This window comes from Orcinus orca, chromosome 16 (assembly GCF_937001465.1).
Source record: "Orcinus orca chromosome 16, mOrcOrc1.1, whole genome shotgun sequence".
Classification (NCBI taxonomy): domain Eukaryota; kingdom Metazoa; phylum Chordata; class Mammalia; order Artiodactyla; family Delphinidae; genus Orcinus; species Orcinus orca.
Genome location: NC_064574.1, coordinates 26,955,839 through 26,977,838, shown reverse-complemented (window position 1 = coordinate 26,977,838; position 22,000 = coordinate 26,955,839). Strand labels below are relative to the sequence as shown.

The 22,000-nt window shown below is 46.2% G+C and overlaps 1 protein-coding gene and 1 long non-coding RNA gene across 3 annotated transcripts in view; one reads left to right on the top strand and one right to left on the bottom strand.

Moving 5' to 3' along the window:
* The window catches only part of KIF3B (kinesin family member 3B), a 37,259-nt gene extending 33,311 nt beyond the window's left edge, over nt 1-3,948 (top strand). For both annotated transcript variants that reach the window (XM_004272709.3, XM_033433463.2), the window contains one exon: nt 149-3,948. In XM_004272709.3, the coding sequence (XP_004272757.1) occupies nt 149-245 (97 nt within the window). In that variant the 3' untranslated portion in view covers nt 246-3,948. The remainder of the gene's footprint in view (nt 1-148) is intronic.
* A 1,240-nt stretch (nt 3,949-5,188) lies between these two features.
* Nucleotides 5,189-21,650, bottom strand: LOC117202451 (uncharacterized). The gene is made up of 5 exons (XR_004484790.2): nt 21,497-21,650; nt 18,967-19,046; nt 16,166-16,358; nt 10,181-10,280; nt 5,189-8,513 (listed from the first exon to the last, which is right to left on the bottom strand). It is a non-coding gene; the product is annotated as an uncharacterized LOC117202451 (long non-coding RNA).
* Between the last annotated feature and the right edge of the window lie 350 nt (nt 21,651-22,000).

The window sequence follows — 22,000 nt, the reverse complement described above, 5'->3', positions numbered from 1 at the left end:
GGCAGGCTGTGCCAGTCTCTGGTAGTTTTACAGTTGAAAGTCCACTGAGGCAAGGCCACCCTGAGATGTAATGGCATTTGATGGGAAAGGAATCTGATCTGTGTCAGAGACGGGATGTGTAATGTACGTATGTGCTTGACTTTTGCAGACCTAAAAGTGGAAGGAAGTCGGGATCCTCCTCCTCTTCCTCAGGAACCCCCGCATCTCAGCTTTATCCACAGTCTCGGGGGCTGGTTCCAAAGTAAACCCACTTCCTCCTCTCCCAGAGTATAAACAGCGTTTGCCTTCTGAGAGAAGAGACAAGCAAAAACCCGCAGAGAGGACTCAAGCCCAAACTCAGAACCATTCCGCTGGGGAGGAGTGATGGCCTCTTTGCAGATTAACCAACTTAATCTGGTTGAAACATGCTGGTCATAATCTGGCACTCAGCTCCTCTGGGAACCGTCCTTTAATTAGCATCTCAGAAATGCATGGGTAAGGTAAAGCGCGATAGCCGAAGTGGAAAGCAAGAGAATGACCAGAGACCTTGCTTCCCTTCTCCCTTTCCTCCTTCTCCTCTCCCTTCCCTTGCCCTCCCACCCTCTCCCCTCTCCTTTCTAGCCTGTTCTTTACACTGGGCTCCCTTCTTGTTGAACAATAGGGCAGAATCAGGAGTCACCTTAGCAGGACCAAGTCTTTGGAGGCTCAGGATAAAATGATACTGAGGTTGGAAAGCGAAAGCCCTAGAACTTGAACAGGTGCTTGTTTTTGTAGGTAGAAATGAGAAATCTCATTTGGAGCCAAGCCTCCGAGGGGCACGGTCCATGCCCCTCAGTAAGAAGTGGATCTCCCTCTGGGATCTGCTGAAGGAGCAGATGTTTTTCGAGGAAGCTACCGACTTCTGCTCCAGAAGGATTCAATGTCAGAGGCAATAGAAATAACATTCCCTTTGCCTCCTTGGAGAGTTTAGGGAAACAGCTTCTTGAAAACCTCAAAACCATGACCATCTTGTCAAAGACATAAATCTGTAAGTTGATGCCATGTCCATACACCGTGTCACTTTACTCTTCATTTGTCACCATTTTCCCCATGCACGCATGCTCTGAGCATCCCTGCCTGGGCCCATCCTCTGCCTCCAGAGCATGCTCTGCAGTGGGCCTGATGTGTGGGAGAAGGGAGGCTGGCTCTGCCTTCTCTGATGGGACGAGAGCTGGGGGGACGAGACACATAGTGGCACTTTTGCATCCCCCGTTTTGTTCCATATTTGCATAGAGAGCATTGGGGTGACCAGGCAGGTCAAGAGTCAAGAGGCTTGGTGCATTGGCAAGGGAAGGCATAACAGATGGAAGCAGAGGAATCCTGCCTGCCTTCAGCGGAAAACTCACCTAATCCTAGAACTGTGGCTCTTCTCAGGCAGAGCCAAAGGTGGTGGCGAGGTGTGGCTGTGCGATCGCATAGGCTCAGAGGAGAGAGTTAGGAATTTCCGTTTACATATACTAGTTTGGTTTGTAAGTTTTAGTTCTTTGTATTATTGAAATTCAAAGCTTCATTTTACGTTGGTCATTAGGTGAATGTTACTCATTTCCCCCTAAGAGAAGCTCATAAATGTGTGCGGGTGTGCAAGCACAAGCTTCCAGTGTGTCTGCGTGTGTTTGTAAGAGAGAGAGAGAGATCAAGAACTTGCCCGACTTTAGAAATACGCTACCGTGCAGTTGTTGCCTTTGTCTGTATTAAAGGCCCGTTGAATGATTAATCCAGGCTGGAAGCTCCCACGTTGGTGTCTGAGTCCACGAGCCAAGCCTGAGGGGACAATATGCGTCCCCAGTCGGCCACACCGCGCACCTTGCTGGCACGGTGCCTCGGGAAGGTGGCGACTCAGGTGGGCCTTGAGTTATACTTTAACTCAGCTGCTCAGTTCCCAGGGCACATTTCTGGATCAGAACCCGTGGGAAAGAGGAGGTACCAAGTGCAATGTCTTAGTGCTCTACAAATGGAGCTCTGTCGTCTGACAGCTTGTCTCCTTTTTATAACCATTCTTTCTGAACCCAGGGCCCTTTTCAGCAATTCCCAGAGCATAATGGAGGCATCCCTCATCTTTCTCGGGATCAAACTCGGCTTCTTTATTATTTACTAAGAATTTACCTGTTTGAACAGAAACCAGATAATGAGGTGGGTAGCCTCAGATGGTGACCTGCCGGTTACACCTCTCTCTTGCACCACATTTCCTCGAAGCTAGTCTGAATTCTCTAGGCTGAACATATCCATTTGGCAAATCTGAGAATTGAAAATTGCAGATAACACTGTAGCTGAATACTGATGTCTCGAGGTGGCTATTCTGACCACAGGTGATTGAGTGACCATAGAACTTTTCTAAGAAGGCAAAAGAAGAAAGCCAAGTTGACAGGCAGGATTATGAAAACAGGCTTGCCTTGTACTTGGCTGTGTTCATCTGGTGGTCTGTGAAACAAAGTAGAAGAACCCCTGGGTGGAGGTGAAGCCGTCCCGTCCCAGAGCAGTCTCTGGTGCTTTTCTTCTCTCAAAATGGATCCGAGAAATGTTCGAATAGAGTAGACAGTAGAATGTCTTGCTGCCACCGGAAAGCTGCTGCTTTGGGCTCTGAATTGAGCCAAATGTGTAGACCTACCAAGTCGACTGAGGGACCTGGTTTTCATGTCTGTAGTCATGCTAGAATGTTCCAAGCCATCTGAGGGCCTTCAAGTCAGCAGCAGCTAATGAAGTCTGGCAGCAAGTCTAACAGGATCTAAGCAGCTCATCTGAGAGAAGGAGTTTGAGACGGAGTGTGCAACCCCCCTCAGTGAGGCCCCCTTTTGCTCTGATTGGTAGGAATGTATCTGGCTTCAGATTTCAAATCCCATGTCTCCCAGGCCCCTGGATTCAGAACCCAAGGCCACAAATCATAGGCATGAAGCACTTTCTTAAGACTCCGCCCTAATATTGGATTGTCCTCCGTCGAATGCCTGCATGCTGCTTGAATCTCACCACCCGCACCTCCACGACCAAGGGCGTAAGAGAGTTCTGCAGCTCAGACGTGGGCCGTGCCCCGCTTCTGTCTGACTCTTGTAAGTCCTCCTTCACTGAATGTAGAATCGTTGCCAGGTTTCTGAGAAGCGTCGATTCCCTGTTAACGTGGGATATCAGTTCTGCCTCGCATTTCCCACTTGAGGTCGAGGTTCACTGCAAACAACGCCTTGGGCCATCTCAGCACCATCAGTGGACGAAAAGGGGGCTATTAATATTCTCTGAAAGCCATAATCGGAATGCTCAGAGGGACCTGGATAAGAAGAGTGGGCCTGGCTATTGTCTGTCATGCAGGGTTTTGTCTTGTACTGTTCAGAAACCTGCCCCCCTTCTCCCCACCCTTGTTTCTTGAATGAAGTGCTTTTGAGGTTATTTATGAAGGGAGTGATCCTGGGGCAGGCAGGAGGCAGTGGGCTTTATGGCTCTTTGGAGTTACTATCGATCTTGACCTTCTCTTTGGCTACCTTTAGACAAAGAATATGCCAATACTTGGGGCTCTAATTTTACAACTCATATTTATTTGTATCATCTCTTTGTCTAGGAATGTAAAAGTGATTCTAAACTAAGATGTGTAATAAAAATCAATCAGATTTATTGTACTTACAAAAAGGTGTCCTCATAAATGACTAACGTTTTTGAAAATGACTTGCCTGTGGCTGACACACTGACAATTTCTCTAAACATTTGAATTTTTCTAGTGAAAGGAGGGTGGGAATGGAAAATGAAGATTGAGTTGGAATGTTGGCATTTTAAAAATATAGCAATGAGGTAAAGGGACATGAAATGAAGAAAGAGTGACAAGTGCTTCTCGTGTTTTTCCATGAAGGTTCCTGAGACAGGCAGGAAATTTCTTTTAATTTCTGTGTTTTGTTTTTTATGTTTCTTTAAATTTATTACATATTATACTTTAAAATATATATCTTTTTTTAACACAGAAATATTTCATGTTATTTACCATCAAGAAAAAAAATACCAGAAATGGGTCACTTGTTGGTCTCATGGTTTCTCATATGCTCAGGCCTGCTGGCGTGTCCCCCTGGGGGTCATGTACCCTGTCTGTGGAGTGGGGACTCAGCAGAAGGAGCTCAGACCGTGGACTCCGAGCTGGGCTTGAATCCTGGTTGTGCCTCTGCTTACTAGTTGTGTGACTATGAGGAATTTAGTTTACCTCTCTGAACCTTGGCGTCCTTGTCTGTAAAATAGGGCCAATAATCCCCGCCTGGCAGGGCCATTGTGGAGGATTAGCATTACATTTAAAGCAACAAGTACTCAAGTATGTGGATGAGAGCAGACATTTGAAAATGTGGTTATTAGGAATTCCCTGGTGGTCCAGTGAATAGGACTCCATGCTTTCACTGCTGTGGTCCGGGTTCAATCCCTGGTCGGGGAACTAAGAGCCCACAAGCCACGCAGTATGGCCAAAAAATAATAAAATATGGTTATTGCTGTGACAGGACCCTGTGTTCAGAAGACACCATGAACAATTTGTATCCTAAGAAACTAGAAGCTAGTACTGGGCATATTATGTTTAGAAAACCCTAGGCCTCTGTAGAAAAGCTGCTCATCACTTACAAATACATATTGAGTACCTACTATGTGCCATGCTGTTCTGGGCACTGGATATAGAGATGTGAGCAACATGGTCCCTGCCTGCATGGAGCTTGTGCTTTAATGGGGAGGGAGGCAGGGTAAATGGTAACCTAATGCACACAAAAGTAGAATTACAAATCATGACAAATGCCGTAAAGTGATATTATAAGACATTATGAGAGAGTAACAGGGGCCTAATTTGGATTGGGCGAGTAAAGAAGGGAAGGGCTTTCTGGAGAAATGGCATAAAGTGAGATTTAGAGGACAAGGAGTTATCTGGACAAGAAAGTAAGGAAGGGAATTTGTTTAAAGAGGGAACAGGGCTTCCCTGGTGGCGCAGTGGTTGAGAATCTGCCTGCCAATGCAGGGGATGCGGGTTCGAGCCCTGGTCTGGGAAGATCCCACATGCCGCGGAGCAACTAAGCCCGTGCGCCACAACTACTGAGCCTGCGCTTCTGGAGCCTGTGCTCCGCAACAAGAGAAGGCCGCGACAGTGAGAGGCCCGCGCACCGCGATGAAGCGTGGTCCCCGCTCGCCGCAACTAGAGGAAGCCCTCTCACAGAAACGAAGACCCAACACAGCCAAAAATAAATAAATTTATTTAAAAAAAAAAAAAAAAGAGGGAACAGCGTTTGTGAAGGCCTCATGTAACAGACAAGTAGAATTTCACGGGAAGTTATCTGCAGTCCTTTTTTACCCTCACTAGGGGGAAGCATGGAGAACTACTATAGAATAGAATTTAGTAGAGGACTTTAAAAATATATATACCAACAAGAAATGTGAAGAGCACAGAGAAGACGGTGGCCTATAAGCAAATGATTCTTAACTCGTCATAAGGTGGCCTCAAACTATGTGTAATGTCCCTATAGCCCCCTTTCTTTCCAAAATGAGTTAGCTTAGCTTAGCTTGTATAATTATTGGTTGAGAACAGATCAAAACTCATTAGCCAGAAAGCAAGGGTTCAGAGTGTGATTTGAAGAATTCTGAGTGTGTTCTTGAAAGTGGCAGAAATCTGGGTGGGTCAGGGGCTATATATCAGGGGAGGTACAGGGCAACTGGGAAATTCCTGCTGACTCACCAAGTTGTCTTCTCATCTTCCGGGTTGTTTAAAAAAAAAAAAAAATCAAGAAACTACTCAAACCTTCTGTGATGTAGTAAGAAATATATAGGGTCTTTATCCCCCCAAAACTTTACAACTCTCGAAATTTCCTGAGTGATAAGAGTATCTTTTGGTATTCCTAACAAGCCCCTTTCAATCATACCTGAGCTTATGCTAATAAAATGACCCATGGATAACTTCAGGATGGAGGCTGGTTGCCAGAGGAACGGATCATGTGATTAGTGTCGGAACTTTCCTGATCTCCCTCCTGATCTCCAGGGAGGGGAGAGGAACTGTAGGTTGAGTTAATCACCAATAGTCAATAATTCAGTCAATCGTGCCTACCTAATGGAACCTCCATAAAAGCCCCTAAATGATGGGGGTTTGGAGCGCTTCCAGGTTGGCGAACGCACGAAGGTGCTGGGAGGATGGCATGCCCGAAAAGGGCAGGGAGGCTCCGCGCTCTTCCCCCAACCTTGCACTATGCATTTCTTCCATTTGGGTGTTCCTGAGTTGCATCCTTTATAGTAAACCCGTAATAGTAGCTACAGTGCTTTCCTGAGTTCCGTGAGCCATTCATTCTAGTAATTATTTAACCTGAGGACAGGACTGTGGAAACCCTCAACAGTTATAGCTGGTTGGTCAGAGGTACAAGTGGCAACCTGGGACTTTGGACTAGCATCTGAAGTGGGGGCAGTCTTGTGGGACCAAGTCCTGAAATACTGGGAGTTAGTGTCAGTACTGAATTGAATTGTAGGACACCCACTTGGTGTCTGGAGAATCAGAGCCTTAATTATCGGGTGGAGGGAAAAAACGCATACATTTCATCATCAGCAGTACTGTGAATAAAAACAGTTGACCTTGGAAACTGTTTTGAACTTCACACTGGTATTTTGTCTCGGGGCGCGTGATTTTGGCAGGTCCTTTTGTACTAGAGTTGCCATCTGATTGAATTTTACCCTGAGAATCTGGTCTCCAAGGACTATGCGGTGGTCACATCTGCCAACTGGGTTGTCGGTGGCACTTATCAAGGACGTAACTGTAGCTCTCACAGCTGCTCCTGTTTCATCCTCTGTTTCTATCAGCAGCCTGTGGTAAACCGTCCCCGGTGCTTCGGTTAGGCGAGCTGACTGGGGACTGGCTTTTGGGGCGGGGCAACGGGCAGAGAGAGAAGTGGCTCACCCGCATGGCTGGGGACAGTGCAGCCCACAGGAACTTGTTGAATGCTCGTTGAGTGCCAGGTGTCTTGCTCTGCACTGGAGACCGAGAGGAGTGAAATGCTCTCCAGCCCTTCTGAGGCGGGGAGAGACAAAAACACCGAAGGACGGGGATTCAGAGTGGTTAGGACCTCCGAGAAGGCCAGCCTCCTCTCCTCCCGCTGCGCTCCCGGGCCTCCTTTTGGTTCTGGGTTATGCCAAGCGCTTTCATGCCGTGACACCTTCACATGTGCTGTGCCCTCTCTCTGGAAATTTCTCTCCACTCTTTGCTTGGCTCACTCGTACTCATTGATCAGGTACCAGTTTAATGTCATCTCTTCCAAGAAGCCTTCCCCAACCACGCATTCTGGTTTCCCCCCATCTCCACCTGGCTGTGTGGTGTCTCTCACTAAATAAACCGTGCTTCCTTCTTAGCCCTTTCCCCAACTTGCGATGAATGTATTTCTTTACGTTGGTCTCCCCCAATTAGACAGTAAGTTCCCTGAGGGCATGTCCTGTTGTCTTCTTAGGTTTGACACTTAGATGGATCAGCTAGTTGGGTCGGTGCTGACACCCACAGCTCAGGACAGAGTGTTTTCTGTCAGAGGAAGGAGTGATAGGACAGGAGAGGTGGAGGAAAGCTTCACAGAGGAGGCCGCATTTGAGCGGTGCTCCTGAATATTGGGTAGGGTTTCACTCGCCTGAGAGGAGGGAAGGACATGCCAGACGAAGGCAGCGGCATGAACGAGACACGGGGCTCATGCTGGGGAACCCGAGGCCTGGAGTGCTGGGAGTGGAGAGTGAGAAGAGGTTCAACTCCAAGGCACAGCCTGTAGCTAGAGGGGCAGCCCTCGGAGGCTTTTGGGGGTGTTTATCGGGGGCAGGGGTGACGCCCAGCCCTATTTATTGCACTCCAGCATTTTCTCCTTAAGCCAGCCTCTCATGCTACTATTTCTCTCTGAGATAACAGGAAGCAGTTTCACTAAGTGCTGCTTTAAGTTTGCCTGCTGTTCACACAGGTTTTCTGGGCTCGGTTGGCAAATTCCATTCTGCAAGGAGCTTTCCCTGGCACGGCTCAGAACCCAAGGCATTCCAAGGGTTGACTGTGGCTTGGTTCCCTAGGAATGGGGCTGAGGCATTTTTCAGGGTAGCAGAATGAAAGTGGTTCCTTTGCTACGTTTAGGAACAGAGAAATTAAACTTCTGCCACTGGTTTTGAAATTTATCTTCTTTGGCCAGTGAACAAAAGATTTACATAATGCTGTTCAAACTCTGTGCCACATGTCATGGGCTACATATGGCTCAGGGCTTCCGGAGCTCCCATTCTGGTAGGGAGGTATCGTCATTCACAAATATTTACAATTCGAAGTGATCAGTGGCTCAGATCCGGTGCTCAGAGCGTGCTTGGGGGCGGGGGGCGCAGATTTCCGTGAGGGGTGTGTTCAATGCAGGGATCCGTCGTCTTTGCTTGGTTGTCCTGGGGCAGTGAGAAGAGCCAGGGCTTTAGCACCAGATTCCTGTCTTCATTTTTTTGAGTACCTACTATGTTGTGGGCCTCGCTCTAGTCCTCGGGGTCCAGGATGAAGCTCCTGCTCCCAGGGCTGGCACATTCTAGTGGGGGAGACAGATGGGTAACAAAAAAGAATGGACTGTCAGGTGGTCAGAGGTGCCCTGAAGGACAGCAAGGCAGGGCAGGGGTTAGAGAGTGAAGAGCTGGGGGTGGTGGCTGGGTTAGGTTGGGAGGTTGGGAGGTCGGCCGGGGCTTCTCTGCGGTGGTGACAGGTTCTATTCGAGCAGAGGCCTGAGTGAAACTGGGGAGCAAGCGTGTAGGTATCTGGTACTGGGAGGAAGAGTATTGCAGGGAAATGGAACCACAGTGTAGAGGCCTGGTGGTGGGGCTGTGTTTGGGGACAGCAAAGTGTGGCTAGTAGGCAGTGTGGTTCGACAGGTGGTGGGGGACCAAGGCTGAATTGTAAGTGAATTTTATTTTTAGACCATTGGAGGCTTTTAAGCAAAAGAGGTGGAGAGTAAGAGAGGGAAATCCGACAGGAATGGTTAAAAGGATTCCTCTGGCTGCTCTGTGAGAACAGAGCAGAGGGAACAAGGGGAGAGGAAGGAGGCCGCCTGGAAGGGGAGTGGTGGTTGGGAGGAGAGGTGGTGGCTTGGACCAGGCAGTGGGAGCGGCGGAGAGAAGTGGTAAGATGTCTTAAGATGCATGCTGATTGCTGATAACTATATGTGAGAGGTGAGAGAAAAAGAAGAGGCAACAGTAGCTCCAAAGTTTTTGATCTGAAGCTGGTGAAAATTCCACCTCTGCCACTTCCTTCCATGTGCCCCCCAGCCCGCTTTTAAGATAAAAGGCTTTATTAAGATATAATTCACCTACCACACAATTTGCCCATTAAAGTGTATAATTTATTGCTTTTTAGTATATTCACCTAGCTGTGCAATCATCGCCACCACCAATTTTAAAACATTTTCGTCACCCCCAAAAGTACCCATTGACTGCCACTCCCCATTTCCTCCCAACCCCACAGCCCTAGGCAACCCACTAATGTACTCTCTATCTCATCTGCCTGGTGCTTTTAGGGTCTGGGAACTCCCCGTTTCCTCATCTGTAACTTCACAGGGTGATTATGAGGTTGGAAAGAGAACGTGAAAAGAATACAGGAGAGCATGCCTAACAGGCCAGACCGAGTGGCCTTGGCCTTAGTAAGTGCTCCAGAAATCCCAGCCCTCCCCCACTGCTCTGACTCCTGCTTTGCCATCTTACGAAGGCAGCGTGGGCAGTGGTGAAACGCGTGGGCACTGGACCCAGACTGCTGGATTGTGAATTCTGAACTCACCATTGACTAGTTGTATGATTATTGCAAAGTTTTTTTTAACCTCCCTGGGGCTTCAGATTCCTCAACTACCAGAAAGGCATCATAGCAAGTACTTCCTAAGTTGCTCTGAGTCAAAATGTGTGAAGCACTGGGAACAGTGCCTGGCCTGTAGCAAGTACTCAGTGAGTGGGCAGTGTTGCTCAATGAGTGGTTGTCATTATTAGTCAAGTAAGGAGCAGGCAGGTGGTGGCTCCCAACGTCAAGGCCGGAAATGGACATTTCTGAATCCAGGCTGTTGCAGAGGTAATGGAGAGAGAGAGAGAGAGAGAGAGACACCACGGATGTACTTTTAGTCTTGTCCTTTTGTTGGATCTATACCTTTGGAAAAGTCACTTGTCCCCTCTAAGCCTCAGGTTGCTCATCTGTAAAGTGGGGATGAAAAGTCCTCCTTACCTTGTGGAGCTCTGTGGAGGATTCAGTAATGTATTCAGCAGTAAGTACTGTTTTGAACACAACAGGAAAAAATCCCTGCTCCCCTAGAGCTTGTGTGGAGCTAGTGGAGAGAGACAGAAAGTAAATATTAATCATAAAGACAATAGTAATCATAATAAATAGAATACATGAATAAGAAAGCAGATGTGTAAAGCACCTGGTGCCTGGCATGTGGCGAGCATTCTGTCAACAGTAGCTGTTATGATTATTATATGAAAGCACTTTGTAAAGCTGGACAGCACTGCATGGAGGTGGGTCTCCAGGTGACTTTGTGAGCATGTTGCCTTCATCTAAGCCTACCCTCATCTCCGCTCAATTAAATTTCACTCAGCCTCCAAGGCCCCTTTCGAGTTGCCTGGTTGAAATCTTTGTCTCTCATGGTAGAGTTTTCTTTTTTCCTCCCTTCAGCTGGCACTTACTGAATGCCACTTTGGGCCAGTCCTGCTGCCGGATGCTGGGGCTTCTATGTTGAAAAACCCAGGAGGGGTGTGGTCAGGAGTGTGAATGGAGGGAGCCCAGGGCACTCTGGGCTAGACTGTGTAGGAGCCTGGCTGCCTTGGTTTTAGTCTGTCCAGGGAGACCCCAAGGCTTCTGAGCTGAGTGATAAAATTAGCAGATAAACTAAGACTTCACGACATTCTTGTTTAAATACTGCATGGTAAAAGAAAACATTTGCATTATGGTCAAATACATAATCTCTATTTAAGCACTATAATCTATCCAAAGAGTTACAAGATGGAGATGCAAGGACATGTAGAAGAGCAAAGACCTCGGGGCAAACAATGTCTCAAGGTGAAGACAGTATTCTACCAGATCAGCAGGAAATGTGGCAAAACGGAGCAGGGAGGTTTTGGAGCTAGATAAACCTGGGTTAGCACTTATTGCCCGAAGCAAGCTATTGCACCTTGGTAGGAGGGTTAATACCCACCCCGCTGCTCTCAAGAGTTGCTGGAAGGATGAAAGAAAACATCCATCAAGGATCTGTCATTTCATAGGCATACAATAAGAGGCATATATTATTAAATATTAATGGCACTATTAATTATTAGTAACAGTGCAGCATTATGGAAAGAGCTCTTGTGTCAGCCAGACCTGTGTGCAAATCCTGATACTTCCATTGCAAGTTGCTTAACCTTTCTGAGCCTTGGATTGTGTCCCTTCCTGTAAAATGAATGAATAATACCTTCCTTGTAGGGTTGATATATGTTGATATATGATAAATGTGATAATATAAATTTCCTAGGTTGTATAATAAGTGTTAAATGCTATTTCAAAATCAAAATATAGCAAGCTTTATTCAATATTCTGATTATAAAAATTATATATTCTGATGGTAAAACATTCAAACAATACAAAAACACTTAAAGGAGTAATTACAAATCACTGGAAATTCTATTTCTTATAGCTGATAGCCAGTTTTTTAGATATCTCTTTATGCAAACTCTTTTAGTTCGACCTTCATAATATATATGGGTCCATAGTACACACCTGTCCTGTTTTCACTCAATAATATGTTATGGACATATGTCCAGTTAATAAATATGGATTTATATTATTATTCTAAATGGCTTCCTAGGGGGCTTCCCTGGTGGCGCAGTGGTTGGGAGTCCGTCTGCTGATGCAGGGGACGCAGGTTCGTGCCCCGGTCCGGGAAGATCCCACATGCCGCGGAGCAACTGGGCCCGTGAGCCGTGGCCGCTGAGCCTGCGCGTCCGGAGCCTGTGCTCCGCGGCGGGGGAGGCCACAACAGTGAGAGGCCTGCGTGCCGCAGAAAGGAAAGGAAGGAAAAAATAAATAAATAAATAAATAAATAAATGGCTTCCTAGTAATCTATTGTATGGAATACCAGAATTTATTTAACGCTACAGATAGTCATTGAAGTCATTTTCAGATTATTTTGTTTTATACAATACTGTATAAAGCAACCTTATATATAGATCATTGTTCACTTGTTTAATTTCCTTCCTAGGATAAATCACTATAAATGAATTACTAGATCAAAGGGTTTTACCATTATAATTTTGTCCCATATTGGTAAACTGCCTCCCAAAATGCCTATATGAATTTGCACTCCCACCGGCAGTGCATAAATTATGCCCATTTCCCTATATCCTTGTTAACACTAGGTTCTGCCAATCTTTTTAACCTTTGCCAGTCTGAAAAATTTCAATTCTCTTGAAAAATGGTATCTCAATTTTGTTTCTATCTGTAGTTCCAGTATTACTAATGAGGTGGAAAATATTTTCAAGTATTTATTTCCGTTTGTGATCCTTCTTTCGTTAATTGCCTTTTTAGGCCATTGTTATTTGACTATTTTTCTAATTCAGGTGTTTCCTATTGACTTTTAAAAACTCTTTGTTTATTAGGAAGCTTTTAAAAAATATATTTATTTATTTGGTTGCACCATACCAGTTGCAGCAGGCAGGCTCCTTAGTTGCAGCTCACTGGCTCCTTAGTTGTGGCACGCGTGTGGGATCTAGTTTCCTGGTCAGGGATCGAACCCAGGCCCCCTGCACTGGGAGCGTGGAGTCTTAACCACTGTGCCACCAGGGAAGTCCCTGTTTATTAGGAATTTTAACTCTTTGTCATGTATGTGACAGATATCTTCCTCCACTTCATTGGTTGTCTTTAACCTTGTGTGTGGTATTTTATTGCCACATACGAAGTTTTAAGTTTATAAAGTCAAATCTTGACTTGATTTTACTGGACGGATTTTTTAAAAACTTTTATAACATACTTAGAAAGTCTTCCGGTTCCAGGATTATTAAAACATTCCCTTGTTTTTTTCTTCCAATGCTTTTATTGTTTCTTTTATCACATGTACATCTTTGATCTAAGAGGTGGAATTTAGACTTAGGGAGGGAGATGGAGCTCCAACTTAATTTTTCTCCAAATGGCTACCCAGTGGTCCCGTTCCGTTTATTGACTTCCGTCTTTTCTCCACCAATATGAAATGTTACCTTTATTGTACACTGTAATTCCTTATACACTTGGCTCTATTTCTGTACTCTGTTCAGTTTAATAGGTCTGTCAGTTCCTTTGTCAAAACTGTACTGTTTTAGTTGGTGTAGCTACCTAATGCATTTTAGTATCTGGTAGAACAAGTCCCAACTCATTCATCTTCAAACTTCTTTTGGCAGTATGGCGGAGTGGTTAAATTCGCAGAGTTTGGGTTCGTTCAGCCAGCCTGAGCTTTAATCCCAGGTCAGCCACCTGCTAGCTGTGTAATCTTGGGCAAGTTATTTTTTTCTCTCTGAACCTCTGCTTCCTCATCTGTTTAAAGTTAATAGTAACCGTATCTACCTTACAGCATTTTTGTGAAGATGAGATGAAATGATGCATAGGAAGTCCTTGGGCCAGAGTCTGGCACATGGCAAGTTGTCAGTAAATGTTCAGTCTTTTTGTTATGAAAACGATGCATCTATCTTTCCGGTTGAATTTTAGGATCACTTTGACAATAAAATCTCACTGGGATCTTGATTGGGATGACATTTACTGGATAGGCTAAATTTGAGATAATGAATATCCACGTTATAGGGTCTTCCAGCCTGAGGCAAGCTGTGCTCTTTATTGGTCCAAGACTTTATGCTCCTTGGTGGAGTTTATAGTTTTCTTTATATAAGATGTGTGATTTTATATTAACTTTATTTCCAGATGGTGTAAGTTTTGTTGTTGTTGTGAAAGTGACTTTCTTAGTACATAAGAAAGTTATTCATTTTTAAAAATTGAGATATAATTGACATATAACATTATATTAGTTTAGGGTGTACAACATATTGATTCTGTATTTGTGTATATTGTAAAATGATCACCACAATAAGTCTAGTTAACATCTAGCACCATATGGAGTTGCACATTTTTTTTCTTGTGATGAGAACTTTTAAGATCTACTCTCTTAGCAACTTTCAAATATACAATACAGTAATATTAACTATAGTCACCACGCTGTACATTACATCCCCAGGACTTATTTTATAACTGGAAGTTTGTACCTTTGACCACCTTTACCCATCTTGTCCACACCCCCGCCTCTGGCAACCACCAGTCTGTTCTCTGTATCTACTCATTAATTTTTTTTTTTTTTTCGGTACGCGGGCCTCTCGCTGTTGTGGCCTCCCCTGTTGCGGAGCACAGGCTCTGGAAGCGCAGGCTCAGCGGCCATGGCTCATGGGCCCAGCAGCTCCACGGTATGTGGGATCTTCCTGGACGGGGGCATGAACCCGTGTCCCCTGCATCGGCAGGCGGACTCTCAACTGCTGCGCCACCAAGGAAGCCCTATAATTGTTGATTTGGGAAATAATTTCTCCTCTACATAGTGTCAGCTTTGAAATATCCCCTTCCCTCAGCTCCAGGAGCACCCCAGGTTTCTATCACTAGGGCACCTCTCATATTGACTTGCCATCACTTGAAATCCATCTATATGATGCAGGAACTGTGTCTAATTGGACTGTTAGTCCCCAGGGCTCAGCACAGGGCTTGTATCAGTACTAACTTATCAGTGCCAATTAAAGAAGGTGCCCCATGCTGTACTACTGTTTTCTGGGATAGAAGAGCCTCTCTTCTAGGACAGAGGGCAGGACGGTAAATAGGCCCACAGTCCCTGACCTTATCTGGCTGACAGTCTAATTGGGGAGCAGACATTGAGGAAGTCATTATTAATGTCAAGAGTGAATTATATTTTTCCTCATTACATTTTGAAGGAAGCTTTGGATGCTATGGGAGTGTAAAGGACTTAGTGAGTATAGGGCAGCAGAGAAGGCCGTGCCGAAGATATTCAAGGAGGAGTCTGGGGCGACTGCACCCGTCTTGCTCCCCCTCCACTGCAGACCAGTGTTAGCACCCAGTCCTGCTTGAACGTATCCGTTCAGCAAACAAAGAGCATCTGCTCTGTGTCAGGCCCTGTGCTGTTGGGTCTGGGACCACAGAGTTGGGTAAGAGCCAGTATCTGAGCTCAAATCAGAGTTCTGTTGATTCCTGGTAGTTACAGGAGGCAATCAAAACTCCTCAGCCTGGAGATCTACCTCCTGTCCCTCCCTTATGCCCCTACTAGGCCCCAGCCCACCTTTCTGCCCTTGGGTCCTCCTGCCCCACTGGACTGCTGACCCCTCCCCAACTGAACACACTTGTACTTTCATACACACGTGGAGGCTGTCACCCCCTTCCCCCATCATACTCACTGTCACTTCTACCTAGAACTCCCCTGAGCCACTCCTCTTTCCTCTGGGCCTTCAAGAACCAGGGAATCACCAGCTCTGTGAAGTCTGCCTTCCCAGCGTTTGTTACTTCATCCTTGTCCAAAATTGATGGTGGGTCTTAAGAATGTGTATAGTTATTTGTTTCCACGTCTGTGATCCCATTAGACCAGGGCGCCCTCAGAGTCAGTGACCTTGACTTTGTCTCTTTGGTGGGAACTAGGACGCAGTGGATAACTTAGGAACTGCAATTAAAATAGGGTAAAGAAATGCAACTTCTGTAATTGAAGGGGAAGGATACAGAAGTTAGAGAAGGGATGGGATTACTTAGCTTAGAGCAGTGGTTCTGAACCTAGGGCTCCGGGATCATAGGAGCAAGGTGGCAAAGAGTGTGAGGTATGTGCAAAGTTAGGTTACTTGGGTTTCAATCCTGGCTCTGGCATATAGTAGCTCCACAAGTTGGGACAAGTGGTTTTATTTCTCTGAGCCTTTGAGAAAAGGGGGAGTACTACTGTTACTAGCATTACTATATTGGCTTCAGAGGGTCTGGGCACACCCTGAAATGCTATAAAGAATTTTGTATAAATAGGTGTAAGTAAAGTTTGTCCAGAAAGAGGGTCCCTTGATTTTCAGCAGCTTTCACAGAATGTACAAACTAAGCAGAAGGGAGGCACTGTCTTTCTCAGTTGTCTAGTGCTGTGTAACAGATTACCTGAGAACTTAGTGACTTAAAACAGTAAACATTATCTCACACAGTTCCCAGGAGCAGCATATTTGGGTGATTCTGGCTCTGGATCTCTTATGAGGTTGATCTCTCAAGATGTTAGCCAGGGCTGAAGTCATCTGAAAGCTTGTCTGGGGCTACTGGCCGTGTAGACGTCACCTCTCCGTATGGCTGCTTGAGTGTCCTCACGACAGGGTGCCTGGCCTCCCCCAGAGCCTGTGATCTAAGAGAACAAGGCAGAAGCTGCAGTGTCTTTTATGACCTAGCCCCAGAAGCCACACATGGTCATTTGCAAAATATCCTATTGGTTCCATAGTTCAGCCCTATTCAAAGTGGGAGGGGACTAAAAAGGATATGAATGTCAGGGCTGGGAATCATGGGGGGGGGGGCGGGGGGCATTTTGGAGGCTGGCTACCACAGTGCCTTAGAAGGAATTTGGAATGAGGAGTTTTAAGTTTAAATCTCGACTCCAACAACAACTAATTGTGTGATCTTGGGGAAAGCTCCTTTGCTTTACTGGCCCTGCCAATTTTCTTACTCAGCTCACATGGTGGGTTGTGATATTCAAGAGTTAAAGCCTGTGAAAGCCATTTATTCAAACCCTCAACTTCACATTCAGTTATTAGCAATCATTAAAGAGGAGGGGGAACAAAAGCCACTTGAGGCAGTATGTAAGTTAATGTTTTCAGTATAAAAAATTGAAAATGAAGAAACAACCCAATTTCATCAAATTAGCACCACTCTTAAAATTTTGGTGTTTAAATGCACTTTAAAGTTTCTTTTCCTTCTTCACAGAGAAGGAATAGAGGAAATGTCTTAAATTGAGATGAGAAAGATTTATGGGAGATGAGAAAGATTTATGGTAGATGAGTACATTTCTTTAGTATTAAGAGATATTGAAAATTGGGATGGGCTCCTTAATGGGGTCCTGAAATCTCCACGTGAAAACCTTAAAGAATCAGGCAGAGGGCTTTTATTATCTATACTTTTAGTAAAAACTAGCTCAGGTCATCCTTTGAGGCCATTTGGGAGGGGACACCACAAATCTTTTTTTTTTTTTTTTTTTTTTTGCGGTACACGGGCCTCTCACTGTTGTGGCCTCTCCCGTTGCGGAGCACAGGCTCCGGACACGCAGGCTCAGTGGCCATGGCTCACGGGCCCATCTTCCCAGACCGGGGCATGAACCCGTGTCCCCTGCATCGGCAGGCGGACTCTCAACCACTGCGCCACCCGGGAAGCCCCCCACAAATCTTCTTAAGTAAAATGAAAAGAAGTATTATTAAAGGTGTTCTCATACCGTTAAGCATTAAAATCTTTATTTTTTTCATCATACTCAAATGAGTATGAGTAGCACATACTCATTCTAGAAGATTTGGAAACTACAGACAAGTGTAAAGAAGTGAAAAACATTATATCTGCCACCTTAATCTAAGCACTTTGTTTTGTGGTTTAGATGAAAAATAATTTTTTTCAATTAAAATAATGTGGGCTTCCCTGGTGGCGCAGTGGTTGAGAGTCCGCCTGCCGATGCAGGGGACACGGGTTCGTGCCCCGGTCCGGGAAGATCCCACATGCTGCGGAGCGGCTGGGCCCGTGAGCCATGGCCGCTGAGCCTGCGCGTCCGGAGGCTGTGCTCCACAAGGGGAGAGACCACAGCAGTGAGAGGCCCGCGTACCACAAAAAAAAAAAAAAAAAAAAGTAATACTTTGTAGGAAACACCCTCCCCCCAAATTGGCTGTAGTCTCACAAGCCAGAAGTAACCATTATTAACATTTTGGTGGCGTAAAATGGGATTTAAACACGTTTTCAGCCTCATGGGAGACTGAAAAAACAGGAATGGATTTAAGTGATGGTGAATGGCAGGTAAGCTGAGTTAGGGCTGCCCATCACGTGGGCAGATTCTGTGCCTAATGACCACAGTGAGGTGAGGAGGTCTCCATCTCTAAGCATCTTTACAACTTGCATAGGTCTGTTTGGGTGAATCATGCCTCACTGTTTACCAATTCTGCCTGGGCAGGTTCCAAATACTGGATAGGGCTTATTCCATGGGAAATTTGTAGTTAGGGACTTTGTCCAATAAAGTAATTATTGAGTAAGGTCATCCAGATTGAGTGCCTACCATGTGCCAAGACTGTGCCAGATGTTGGGGGTGTGATAATGACCTCAAAAAGATGCTAACAAGAGCAGACATTAGACCAGAAATCATACAAGGAAATGAGATGTGGGAGGTACCAGGAGAGGTGCACATTTGTGGATCATCTGCTATGCTGGAAGTTTAGCAGATGTGATCTCACTGGGACCTGAGGGAGGTAATTTGACCTCTCTGAACCTCAACTTCATTTAGAAATGGGGACAGAGTCACTGGGAGAGAACATTCGTTAGTGTGGCAAACTCTGTTTCAGGGTTCACTGAAGGTTCACTGAAGTATAAAAATGAGACACTTTTTACACTTCAGACTCTAAACCTTCTCGGTGGCAAAGACAGCTGGCCTTTAGTGAGTCTACTGTGTTCAAGGTGTTTCACAAAGGTCCCATTTAATCCCAATTCCACCTTTTGAGTTTATGTACCCCATTGTCTAAATTGATGGCTCTGAGTCAATGGGAGTTTTCATAACTTGACCAAGACCACACAGCTGGAGAATGACTGCAAGAAGATTTAAACCCAGGCCTGCTGAAGTCCAAAGCCAGTGGCAATACATTATCTCATAGTGAGGTTCCAGGGGTGTATGTGTCCTTTTGGAAATGCTTGGGTCTGCTGGTGGTGTGTTTGTTATTCAGATTCCTGAATGTGTGCTTTGCTCATAACTGTGCAGTTTGAAAACACTGACTCACCCCCAAACAGGGCAGGGTTGGATATCAGTCCCGTTTATCTTATACTGTCCTGTGGCACCTGTGTTGACTTCAAAGAAATTCTGTAATAAAAGCACTGTGATTAAAAACAGAAAAACACACACCAAAAAAAGGTATAGGTTTGTTTTTGGTGCTTGTGACAAGAGAATACACTCATGAGTGTCATTAACTTAAAAAATGACAGCTATTTAAGGTTTAGTGACTAAAGCCAATTTTCTAACACACATCTTGTATAGTCCTCTGAACATACTCTTTTCCCACTTAACTATGATGTTGTCATTAGTTTCCGTTTGATCCTGCAAGGGCAGAGACCTTGAACATTCACATCTGGATTCCCCCATGGCTTGACCCAACTGACAGCCAGGCAGAATTGACCGAAAAACTTCAAGGCGTTTCCACGGTGCCTGCCTACATTAGCTTTCTTTTGCTACTGTAAAAAGTTACCAGATTTAGTGGCTTAAAACCTTCTGTCTCACACTTTCTATGGGTCAGAAGTCTGGACTGTGTGGCTTAGCTGGTTCTTGGATACAGCTAAAATCAAGGTGTTAGTAGGACTGGACTCCTCTCTGCAGATTCCGGGGTTGGGGTGGGGAGAACCTGCTTCCAAGCTCAGTCAGGTTGTGAAAGCTCAGTCCCATGAGGCCGCAGGACTGAGGTCCCATTACTTGCTGACAGGGCTTGTTCTCAGCTTCTAAAGGCTGCCTACGTTCCCTGGCTCATGGCCCCTTCATCAACAGTGGGTTGAGTTCCTCTCAAGCTTCGAATCGGATTCTTCTCCTGCCTCTTCTCTCCAAAGCATCTCTTTTGCATTCCTCTTCTGCTTTTTAAGGGTCCATGTGATTACACTGGGTCCACCCTGATAATCCAGGATAATCTCCCTATTTTATGGTCCTTAATTCCATCTGCAATGTCCCTTTTGCCATGGAATGTAACATATTCACAGGTTCCAGGGACTAGGGCATAGATAGTTTTAATTTTTTGGGGGGGAGGGGGCGAGGAGGACGTTATTCTGCCAACCACAGTGCCTGTACTAAACATGTAAATTTTAGAATTAATCTTCTCTAGTTGACTCCTTGGAGGTCAGAGGGGGATGAAGCTACTCAAGAAGAAAACATTTGAAACAAGCCAAATGACTTGTCAAAGGTCACTGCGTCTGCTGTAGATTAAACCACCATCACCACCACCACCCCTTTGTGAAAAATCAGGTCAAACAATTTTTTGGTCGTGGAGGTGGGGTTCTTCCTTTCCCCCTATTGGGGTGAAGTTAGAAGCGGACAGAAGATTTAAAAAACATGCCTATTTCACCTTCTACAGTCTATTCACTTTGCAGGGTTTTGTTTATTGGATGTGCAAGTCTTCTGTGTGACGAGTGTTAGAAGCAGGAGCACTGAACTCCATGATGTTAGGCTTTGGCAGCACGTGTTGATCTTCCCTAAGCACTGCGCTAACACCAGTGAGTGGAGGGTATGCTTCCTCACCCTGGGATAACTTTCAAATGTGGCCATTGACCCTTCCTCCCTAATTTTAAAGAAGTGGCCACTATCCAGTTTAGGACTGATTCTAGGAATGTTTCTGGACGTTGACTGGTTCAACAAATAGGCACAGAAAACCTGTGTGTTGGGTACTCTGAACATCATTTCATTTCATGCTCTGCAACCAAGGCTCAGAGAGGGTAAGTACGGTGCCCACTGCCCCTCAGCTGGTACCAATTATTAAACACTTGCTATATGTCAGGAGCCAAATTATATGGACCTAATGTCATGGTCCCCCTTCACACCCTCTTCCAACCTGCCAGGTGTTTTATGTTGATTTTAATCTCAATAATGCTGTGAGGTATTAGGCTGATAGCCATGGAGTGGCTTAGCCAGAATTCCGGTCTAGGTCCGTTTGACTCCAGGTTCTGTGTTCCCTTCAGGATATTGCCTCTAAAAAGGCCTCAGGTGCATTCTGGTAAGTATGTCCCCAAAGTCCAAGTTCTTCACACAACCCGTAATCGTATCACCAAGTTCACCAGGTGGCATGAACGCTGTAGGCTGCGTGTGCAGCTTCTGCAAATAAAGCTTCTGCAAACACATAGCGGCATGAAAGCACAGGAGGAAATGGAGAACTGTCTAGGTTCATCAATCGTGAAATAACCGTTTTACTGGTATGAGTATCTTTTTGTCTCATTATTATGCGGCAGTGAGTCATTTAGGGGAGGACCAAAAGGGAAAGTCCTGTCTCTTGTTACCTACAAGAAGTGTCAGTGAAAACCGCTCAGGCGGAGAGAGGCACAAAGTGGGCGCTGGAAGTCGAGCTACCACTTCTCGATCCCCCCCCGCTTTACCCGCGTGGCGGCCCCAAGGCGAGAAGCGCCGAAGGGGTTAAACACAGCTCACGGTAGTGGGGCACAGGGCCACCGCCCCTTCCCAGCATCGCCTCCCAGAATGCCTCAGGCCCCCAGCCAGTTCCCGCACCTCGCGAGACTCCGCCCAGCCCCTTTCCCGAACTACTGTCCGGCCCCCTTCCTTACCGAGCTCTGCGCGGGGCAGAGGAAGGGAGGGGAGGGCGGAAAAGACGGGCCGCGGGGCACGCTGGGAAGTGTGGTCCAAGAGTTTCACTCAGCCATATTCTTCCGGAGCGGGGGAGGCCAGAGAGGCAGCCGGGACTACGACTCCCAGCCGCCCTTTCGGTTTGTTTTTGTTCAAAAAAAAAAAACCCCACACTCCCCCTCCTCACTCTTCACACACACTCACACACACCCACGGCAGACACGCACACACCCGGGCGCCGAAGGGAAAGCCGCGTCTCGCTTTCCCGCCCCGCCGCCAGTCCGGTCTTGGCCTCGCAGTAGAGCGGGAAAGCGGAGGCCGGAGCCGTGACCTCTGACCCCGTGGTTATGCGGAGCCGCCGCATTCCTTAGCGATCGCGGGGCTATCTCCTTCTCCTTCGCCGCTGCCGCCGCCGCCGCCGCCGCCGCCGCCGCCGCGGGCGACTGACGCAGCGCGGGCGCGTGGAGCCGCCACCCCTCCCCCAC